Source organism: Meleagris gallopavo, chromosome 5, assembly GCF_000146605.3.
Source record: "Meleagris gallopavo isolate NT-WF06-2002-E0010 breed Aviagen turkey brand Nicholas breeding stock chromosome 5, Turkey_5.1, whole genome shotgun sequence".
NCBI lineage: Eukaryota > Metazoa > Chordata > Aves > Galliformes > Phasianidae > Meleagris > Meleagris gallopavo.
In genome coordinates, this window is record NC_015015.2 from 999,190 (window position 1) to 1,009,493 (window position 10,304).

The 10,304-nt window shown below is 39.9% G+C and overlaps 1 protein-coding gene across 1 annotated transcript in view; it reads right to left on the minus strand.

Annotated features, from left to right (window-relative positions):
* Positions 1–1,830: 1,830 nt before the first annotated feature.
* Positions 1,831–10,304, minus strand: part of RCN1 (reticulocalbin 1) — an 11,540-nt gene continuing 3,066 nt past the window's right edge. The window contains exons 2-6 of the mRNA XM_010710737.2: positions 8,777–9,016; positions 7,567–7,745; positions 7,139–7,199; positions 4,762–4,961; positions 1,831–4,058 (exon numbers count right to left, since the gene is read on the minus strand). Coding sequence (XP_010709039.1) covers positions 3,951–4,058; positions 4,762–4,961; positions 7,139–7,199; positions 7,567–7,745; positions 8,777–9,016 — 788 coding nt within the window. The 3' untranslated portion in view covers positions 1,831–3,950. The remainder of the gene's footprint in view (positions 4,059–4,761; positions 4,962–7,138; positions 7,200–7,566; positions 7,746–8,776; positions 9,017–10,304) is intronic.

Below are 10,304 nucleotides of genomic sequence, written 5' to 3' on the forward strand. Positions count from 1 at the left end.
AATCTACATAGCGCTTGGATGTGAAGGGCCTCACTAGTACCTGTAAATTACATATAAGCCTAATTTTATTTCTTTGAAAGTTATAACTTTGGTTTATGTGTTCCTTGCTGGGCACATTAAATGGAACATAGCATCCTAAATTAGAGAGAGGTACTGCTTATTATTTCCAAGAATTTGACTACGGACCATGCCAGGCTTTGCAAAATCTTTGGCTTTGGAATGTTTCATGTGGCCTCTTCTGCCACCCTGCAAAACAAGTTACATGTGCCAACGGTCACATATGCTAATGGTAATCAGCTGTCTAGGAGAGAGATCATCACTCAGTAAAAGGGATAAATGTATTTGAACAGACCATTAGACACTGTCCTCCTTGAAACAGGCTTGTGCCCTGAATACCTTACAGGAGAACGACTCAATCTGAACTCCTAGCATTATTGTTCAGTAGTAATGTGGGGATCGGGAGCTGATGGTCATCAAATTTCTCGAAACCTCAAGTCCCACCATCCACCCCATTGTGATTGTGCTTGTTTTTATGTGGCCGAGGCCTTTGTCCCTCTGCACAGGGTCAAGGGGTTCTGCTGCTAAGTTCACTGGGACCCAGACTGACTTCTGTATTGCGACAGTAAATCGCTCTGTATTTTAAGATACTTGTGTAAAAGTAATAGGATAAGGATGAGCTGCATTCTCCGTTCCACAGGGAGTTATGTAAAGTACCTTGATTAGGATGGGAGACAGATTTAACCCGACTGAATCATTAAATGGAAATATAAGACAATGCACATTAGCCACTTAGTTCATTCCATAAATTCTAATAATTAAAACTGCATGTGCAATAATAATGGCTTTCCAGATACGTAAGGGGGAAAAATGCACCTTTGATAAGTTGTGGCATAGGCATAATGAAATTTAGGTAATGGAGGATCTGTGTAACAGGAAGTTAGCACGCAGAACCTGCAATTGGAAATATATAAACACATTTCCCCACAGATTTTCACTACGTCACTATTCATTAAGAAAATCGGCAATAACTGACAAGATAGGCACAAAATGAATTTTCATGTTGCTGGGATGAAGCATGGCTCCCAGCAATTAATGGGTTTAGTCATATTAAGCAGATAAATAATGCTATCTGACATTACAGTATTTCACATTACACTAAAATTTTGTAACATTTGCTCATAATATGACTTGAAATATGTTACCTAGGAAAAAAAATCTTATCTCTGGAACAGTCAAACCCCATTAGAAACCTTAGGCTTGAAAAATCACAATGTTAACAGTTATATCCCCTAGCAAAGGTTTGCTTTCCTTAAATAGTGTTAAATTTAAACCCAGAAGCTCTAGTTTCTTTTGGAGTTACTCTTCCACAGTGCATTGAGCTTGAAAGGAAGATTTAGTGCACAAAATATACTGCGCATTGCTGAAGGTTGGTAAGTGAAACACTACGAAGAGCTACAGGAAGGAGGTTGCCTTTAGAATGAAATCACATCAACGATACGTTCTCTAAAATATGTTTTTGTGTTCTGTTTTATGAAAATGCTCTTAATGCGACTCCATTATACTTAGAATGATTGATAACTTGATTGGCTTGAATTTCATTTTAACTGGCATGTTTGCCTTATTCATAGCTGGGCATATTCTGAGTACCACTCTTCTTAAAAAGCATACAAAAAAAAAAGCCCTATAAAATACAATTGGCCTAAATTTCCACAAGTAACTCCTCTGATTTCAGTGCTATTATTTACACGAACATTGTTTCATACTGGAAAATACCCAGTGTATACCAAGCATTAATAGAAATTGAGAACAAATAAAGGAATGTAATCTCTCTCTCCTTTGATGCTAATTTTATTCCAAATTCATTGAGTAACGTGGAAGAAAATGTGATTGCTTGTCAAAGCTCAGATGCAGTTTTCTTGTTGGGGCAGAACACAGTGGATTTGGAAGTGTCATGTTTAGCTGCAGGCAACGATGCTTAGTGTCTCAGCACCCAACTCCCACTGAATTTCAACAAGAGTTACCAAACAACCTTCCCTTGGGCTCCACTGAAAACCCTTGGCTTCCTATCTAGTCTGAGCTGCAGTTTCAGTAGCAGGAAACAAGCTTTTTTACTGTGGTCTTTTAAGGTATTGTTTCCTGAAACAGCGGAAGATGATCCAGGTGCAGAGAGAGCACAGCAATTCTGTACTAAAATATAAAATCTCTGTACTTAAATATAAAAATCTCAAACTTGAGTACGAAAGGGTTGCTAGAAAACAGAAGTTAGAGAGATTGTTAGGACTATTCAATACAGCAAACCTTTCCAAATCCAAATAATAAACCATACAGATAATTTTTTGTGTGTGCCAAGATACAATTTTATTGCTTCTCAGGTAACACGGCATTTAGGCATTACTTTGACATGGAATTACTGGGAGAGCAAAAACCATTTATGTCTTATGACATCTGTCCTACTCTATGTTAGCAGAAGAGGTAGGGACTTCTAGGGGACCTTGCTGGCAATGTTGTAGGTGCAACTAAAAGCTTAATAATAAAGTTAGCAAAGGCAAGTAATCCCTGCCAGTGTGTGGAATAAAGAGCTATCTTGAACTGAAACTATTTAGCACTTATTTAGCATTGTTCTTACGTAACCTAACCTTAGCATTCAGAACAGGTTCTAGCAATAGTAAAAATATACAGTTGACTTATTTCTAGCTTTTTTAAAGAAGCAAAGAAGAAACAGTTGGTGCCATACATCCAGCTGCTGTTTGTAGATGACCAGCCAGTGCTTCAGGCTGAACTCTTGGCATAAGAAGCTTCACATCCTCTCTCTATGCTAGTCTGTATTAGTGTTATTGCACCTTCATAGTATCAAAAAGTTACGCTTTTATTGTGCTTGTTTTAAAAATAGTGTATTTAAAACCGACCAAACTTAGCTGAGTTAGGTATATAAAAATATACACGTTACTGCTCACATCATACAGTAAAAAAAGAAAGCACCTGTGTGGAAAGCTTACTCCTCTCTTTGGAAGGAAAGCTGTCTCCATGTAGTTGCTTCAGTAACACAGATTTATACGTACGTACATGCAAACTAGAACTTCAGCCACATGAATCTGGCCCCGTATGAAGGCCCAGAGGGGTGATATGTCTCATTCTTTCTCCATCATGGAGCTGCTGCCATTCACACTGTGTGAACAGGAGTATGGCTTGGGTAAAGCGCGAAAAGCGTGAGATAAATTACGCTCCATGTGGCATAATTCCTTCCAGGAAACAGCACAACTAACAGCCCACAAACACTGTACGTTATTCTGTCAGCAGAAGGAACAGCTGTCAGTCTGAACTCCACAGCCCTTGCTGAGGAATGCCAGGGCTTCTGCACTGCAGGGGGGCTTAGAGAGAAGGGCCAATTGCACACGTTGCACTTGTAAAGCTATGACCCTGGATAGGGCCCTGGGCAGCCTTATCTGGTGGGTGGCAATCAGCCCACAGCAGAGAGTTGGAGCTAGATGATCTCCAAGGTCCCTTCCAACTTAAGTCATTCTATGATTTCAAACACTATTAGAAACGATGACTAAACAACTTAGACTACTGAAAAAGTAGGTTTCCTACTAATTGTAGCTGCATTTTACTCCGATAAAAATGGACATTTGAAGAAAACATGTTATTACTGAAGCTCCTTGGAGTTATGTTTTAAGTGTCTTTCCCAGATCTAACCTACTAAGACACATTACCATTTTTTCCCCAAAACAGGACCGTATAATTAGATAATAGCATTTAACCTTGTGAAGAAAATAAAAAAAAACACTATTTCTACGTAGTTTCTGAGGTAATAAACTGCCATGTTAAAAATATATGCAAGTCATTCAGTTTTGAGTATGTCCCTTGTCCATCCTCCCCAAAAAAGGGGATGGACATGGTAGGTTCAATAAAATGGAGAAAAGGCCTGTGGCATGCTGCTTGGTATACTTATATCATAGTTCGTCGTGGTTTCTTGTGAGGTCTTCCCCATAATTAGTAGCTTGACTTCCTACAAACATATTCCAGTTGTCTAAAACCTCCTCTTTTGTTAGTTTTTGATCCTGGTGGGAAGAAAAGAAAATCTCTTTAAGGACATTTTCAAAGCTAAGTAAAAGATACCAGCACAGACTTACAAGAGCCCAGGGACACAGAAACTTCTTCAAAGAAACCAATCTTGAGATTCAGGAGTCATTGCAGCTGTCACAGTGCAGCTTTTCGACCCCACTGAAGTCCCTCTGGCTTCAGTTGGGTCAAACTGCTAATTGAAACTAACTTGTAATTAACTCACTACTAAACATTCTGAGTTACCTGGTACGTAGTTTTTCACGTGGTTTGTTTTTGTCTTCGTAACAATAGAAATCCTCTGTGTACTTGGTTCAAGACAGTTGCTTATGTTAGAAATTTAAGCTGCTCTGTGTAAGAATTTGGGTTTTTCAGGCTCCAACTTTGCTGGTGTTACAGCTCAGATGATCACCATCTGGGATCCACAGAACCACTAGTCTCTCATGTTAAATAAAGTAAATGTGTGTCTGATTACAGAAACTGGAGCCTTACCAACCCTACCAACTGATATTTGCACTAATACATTAAGACAGTAGCATGTCTCTAAAACTTTAAGCAAAGAGTACTAATAATGAAAGTTATCAGGAATCACTTCTTGCTAACTGACTCTATGTTTAAAAAGAACCGACCCAACAAGAACCAAACAAAAAACCCCAACCCTTAACATTAGTTTCTCCTAAAACAGGTTAGAACTCTACGTACCTTATCGACATCTGACTCATAGACTAAATGCCTGGCTTCAGCTAGTGCGTGATCGTAGTCCTGTGGGAGAATCCAGTGCTGAATCTCCTCTTTGTCCATCTTTCCATCCTTGTTGAGGTCACGGAAATCTGAAAACTGCTCACGCTCTGTAGTCACCCAGTCAGGCTCTGGTCCTCCCTCTTCATTTGCAAACATATCAGCTGGAAAGGAAATCAAAGTCTCACTCAAGTCGTACTTAATTTGAAAATTATGCACCAACTAGTGATATTTGCAGCGTTTCTCAGGAAAACTATTGCTAAATAGCACTCAGAGACCTCAGACTGGGCTTAGTCACTGGGCTTGTCCCTGCCAGCAAATGTCTTCATGGATAAAAATCAGACTCCAGCCCGCAGAGTGGTTAAGGCAGGCACGTCCAACTCAAAAACAAGGTAAAATATCTCACTCATTCTTTTGTCTTTGTCCTTCTTTTTAATGCTTTAAGGAAAATATTAAAAATTAAAATGTTTATGATATATTTTACAAGGGCTGCTCTGCCTCCTGTTGTATGATGTTGGCCCATGATGTCAGAGGCAGATGCTGGTGGTACGGCAGTAGAGATTGAACCTTCCCACCAATATTCCATTACTTGTTGTTGCTATGCATCATGGTAGGAAAATGCCACAATGGCAGCTGCTATCTATATAAATAGGGTTTGGAGAGTACCAGTGATTACTAAGAGCAAGTACTGATTCACATCTGTTCTTTTACAGCACAGGCCTTCCAAATCACAAGTAGTTGCAAAAATCCTTCAGGAAGCATAAGTGTGTTTGCTTTGTCCTTCTGGTCTCTGTGGGCAATCAATTGGCTCCTGCTCATTTGGGGTGCTTATTTCTCAAGCTTTTCGTTTTTCTATTAAAGCTTGCTCTGTAGATAATATTACTATGACTTGTGCATTTGGTTTTCAGGGATACAGTATGGAAAAAGTGCATCCCACAGGGTTGGTCTTAAGGTCATAGGCTCCCTGGCATTTACAGATGTAAATGCTGATCTGAAATGTAAGAATAGTCTCCCCTTACCCCACAGTGGAAGCATATACACTAGGCTGAGGCCTCTCTATTGGTAGAACTGTTCAAAATATCTCTGAAATGCTCAGTACCTGCTCGTGCAGGGTGAGAATTTAGTTCTCTGTGCTTAACGTGACTAGAGATATTCTATTTTGCTGCTACAAAACAAATTTTGTAAAAGTCAAAATAGCAGGCAAGAAGGAAGGACAGAAGATGGAGGAATTGCTCTGCAACCTTCAGCACGTTTTCCCATCAAATACCTGATCCAAAGACTGCGTTTTGTGGGCTTTTTTTATTGTTCCTAATCAAAGAAGTGATTTGGCTGTTTTTAAACCCCAGCCTGATCAAAACCAAAATGTAATTATAACTGAACAAGGGATGTAGAAATATTTTAAGCAATTTTCCTCAACTCATAAAGAAAACTTCAGACAACACACTTTCTTTTTTGCATTTTTAAAGAGCAAATTATATTGTTTATTTGAAGCATCTGACGTCCTGTCAATTTGATTTTTATCATCCTTGCCAATGTGGGGTGATTGTGACTAGAACATTCTATGCTTTCTATCCTAGAAGATAGAAAAAACAGCATTTGCAATGGTAACAAATGTTGACAATTACCTTATAATTATATGTAGGTAATGTCACTGAATGAACTGAAATTACTGTGGAAATTATGCTGCCCTGTTATTTCAGTCATAAATGAATAGCACTCACATTCTGAGGCTAAATATAATTTACAAGGCAAAGAAACCCCCTGCCATTAATTAACATGTGTATACTGTTCCTGATTACATGAGAAGTGATCTTTATAGCTTTCCTGGTACTACTTTCTTGATTTAAAACCCATCAAAGTGAGTACAGAGGGAGAGGTTAGCTTTTGGAATCAGCAAAATTATTCAAAAGGGTAAAATGTATTATGCATAGCTGATCTCTAGTCCATTTTGTTTTCATATGTCTCAGCACAAGACAGCAGCTAACTGCACAGAGTGACTTAAGTTTGTGTAAATTAACTGTGACTGATTTAATGTTTCCAATTCTGTTCTGTCACTTAAGTAATGCACGGTTGTTCTTCACATCACAATTTTTTGAGAACCCTAAATCTCACTTCTACTTCTATACAGTTCGTTCTTAATGCGTAGTCTCGTATTTCTAGAAGAAACAAAGACTGCTGCAAAAAAACCTTATAAAAGTACGTGGGTTTATCTCCTAAATAAACTAGGAGAATACTCAGTAAAAACAGGTGACTTGGAAGCACAAAAACATTCCTCTTTGTTGCAGCTTTGAGAGAAGATGGACAAACAGACATTTTGTAAGAATCCAACTTCAAGACTTACCAATGTACTCATCCTGATCCACAAAGCCATCCTCATTTTTGTCTATGTCTTCTAACGTTTCCTGGAAAATAGTTTTGCACTGAAGTAATCAAGAGAAAACAGAATTCTGGCCATTCCCCTCCTCAAGTCATTCTGCACTCCAGCCCTGACCCGGACATCACGCTTATGTTTTAAGCTAAGTGCAATTACAAGTCGGCATCAAACACTTGGTTTTTGACAGCCTCTCATCAGCATACCTGTTCCTCTATTTTGGTATACACCCATACCAAAATGGTTTCGATTTAAGAGCAGTCTAAGCGCTCTCGTTTAGTCTTCTTTGTACTGAAAGCTCTGTATCAAGTCAATTTCAAGAATTACATATCCCTTTCTGTTCCCCAGTTGGCCATTAAGCGAAGTAAAAATAGTGTCGTTGGTTTTGCACTGCTTACCAAGACAACGATGTTTTTCATGTGCTCAAATTCCTCTGGGTGAAGGAAAGCAGTGAATTCTTCACGAGTGGCAGCTGAGTCTCCATCCAGGTCTGCAGTTTTGAATCGCCTTTCGTCTCTGGGCAGCATTTTTTTAAAACTGTGCCGATCTGTTGCATCTTGGAATTCCTCTGGATTTTCTGCCAATTAATCAAAACGATCACAAAATCACGTGAGAGTGCATTTCACAAGGAACAACCAGTTCTCCTTATTTACTGATATATACACTGAGTCTAGAAAAACAAAGGCTTATTGCTAGAACAGCTGCTGTGTTAAACTGGAATTTCTCTTTCCTAAGGAACTGTAGGGTCAAACTCTGATTTTATAGGTGACTTAATAGTGTAGGTTAATGGCCAAGTAAGTTTCCTGTTGGAAACCAGGCTTTTCATAGAATGGCCTGGGTTGAAAAGGACCACAATGATCAGTTTCAACCCCATGCCACGGGAAGGGCTGCCAGCCACTAGACCAGGCTGCCCAGAGCCACATCCAGCCTGCTTTTGCAGCATCGTATATTATACTTAGTAGAAGATTTTTTTTAATCTGCTTTCATAAGTTGTGCTTAGGAAGTATTCAGAGTAGATTTCATTTGCAGAAGTTTTATTCCTTTTAGGAATCAGTATGATGTACACAACTCCTTGGTTTGAAAAAGCAATCAAACCTTCTACTTATGATTGCTTACTGTTGCTCCAGAAACTGCATATATGGCATTAAGACACTGCCTTCTCATTTCCAGTATAAATGCATTCGTGGTCAATTAATATCCACTTGCTGTCCTCTCAGCACTGTTTATATTTTTGCTATAGCTTATACCCAGCCAAAATTTTTACCATTTACACTCTCAAAATTTAAGTGAGATTCCATTAGCAAACATTCCTTAATTGTGTTTTTGAATGTAAGCATTTTTAATGTTAAAAAATAATACACTTCTAATTGGAGTCAGGAGACTTGAATTCAGCTTTGTCAGTACACTCAATCAAGCCCTCTACAAAACTTTCTATGTGGTGGTGACCCACGTGGAAATGGCCACAATAAAGACACAAGAAGTGCTTTCAACCTCTGAGCATCGTCAGGCAATTTCCCAAAGCCCTGACTGTGATACCAAAGTCAGCATGGCTACAAGGTGCCTCATAACCTCAGCTGTCATTGAGCATATCATCTGATGATGTCTCACCTAGATAATAACCATAGGTAGCTTGTTTGTACTCTTCCCAGGTGATTTTATTGTCCTTGTTTGTATCATAGTCTTTCCAAACCTTAGCGACGTTTTCATAGATGTAGCGTTTCTGTACCCGCTTAATCCAGTTTTTCAGCTCCTCTGTTGTGAGATAGCCATCTTTGTTTTCATCTATTCTATCCACGATCTTCCTGTAAAAAGAGAGCAGTATTCGGTAAGGGTGGGCAGAAAAACAAACTGGATGTCAGTCCAACTTCATTATCTTTACCTGGTCCTGATTTTCCACTAAAATATAATGCCCAAAATGCAGAAAGCTGTCCTACTGGCTGAGGCTTTCTTGCATTTTGAAGATTATTTTACCATTTCTCTATTTTATTATTCAATATCGCTACGAATAATCAAAATGGAACCTGCACTCTCAAAGTTACTGAACAAACTATCTTGGATGGCTTGTGTGTCTACTGACTTTGGGGGCCCTGCTCACAGGACCTGGGGAGAGGCTACGATGGACTTAGAATAGGAAAACAACTACAATACAAGCACGTATCTGATGCTTAGCAGAGGCCACGAGGACAAAAGCATTGGGTTTTGTGGACCCCTGCAGTTCCTCCTATGGCTTTCCAGCAGATTGACACTAGGCTGGGGTGAGCCCTGTGAACATTCACCGTCTGCACATGGTTCACACTCCCAGCTGAAAAAATGAAGGCCTAATTTAAGTAACCCATGCCCTTGTTTAGTGACACACTTTATGTAAGTCACGAACGTGCATGCTGAGATGATTTCTTCTGCTCGCTTTTCAAACAGTCTGGATTAAACTGGTCATTTGTGCTCCATGGCTTCGCTTACTGAGATGCAGGTCAATAGCTGACAGCTTGCACAAGGAGCAGGAGGTCGTGCTGAGCCAACAGCACCATGATGGTGGCATCAGACAGACACACCATGATTCAGTACGGCTCCCTGTGGAAGGGCACAGCTCATCTTAGTGGGAACGTACTGACATTTTCACAGAATGGCCCAGGATGGAAGGGACCTGAAGGATCACAAAGCTCCAACCCCCTGCCACACGCAGGGCCACCAACCTCCACATTTCACAGCAGCCCAGGCTGCCCATCCAAGCTGGCCTTGAACACCTCCAGGGATGGACGGGGCATCCACAGCCTCTCTGGGCAGCTGTTCCAGCACCTCACCGCTCTCATAGCAAAGAACTTGACTATTTTTTTCAACTATTCTCTGCTTATTGATTGCAAAGATCTTTCTGTAACTACTGTGAAACTTTGTTCTAATTAGCAACGTGCCTTCTCGCAGACATAAAAGACAGAGAAGCAGTAAATTAAGGCAACCTATGCATGGAAGTAAGAGCAAGACTGAGCAAAGTTGTCCCGAGCAGAGAAGTTTTGGAGAGCTGGTTTAACGGCGGCCTGGGAAATAGAAGGAATTGTGATGAAGGCAAAAGAAGAAACGTTTTCAGCTTGATTCACGGGAACGGCAGAGCGAAGGGAGAGAAGGAATACAGAAGCGAGGCAGC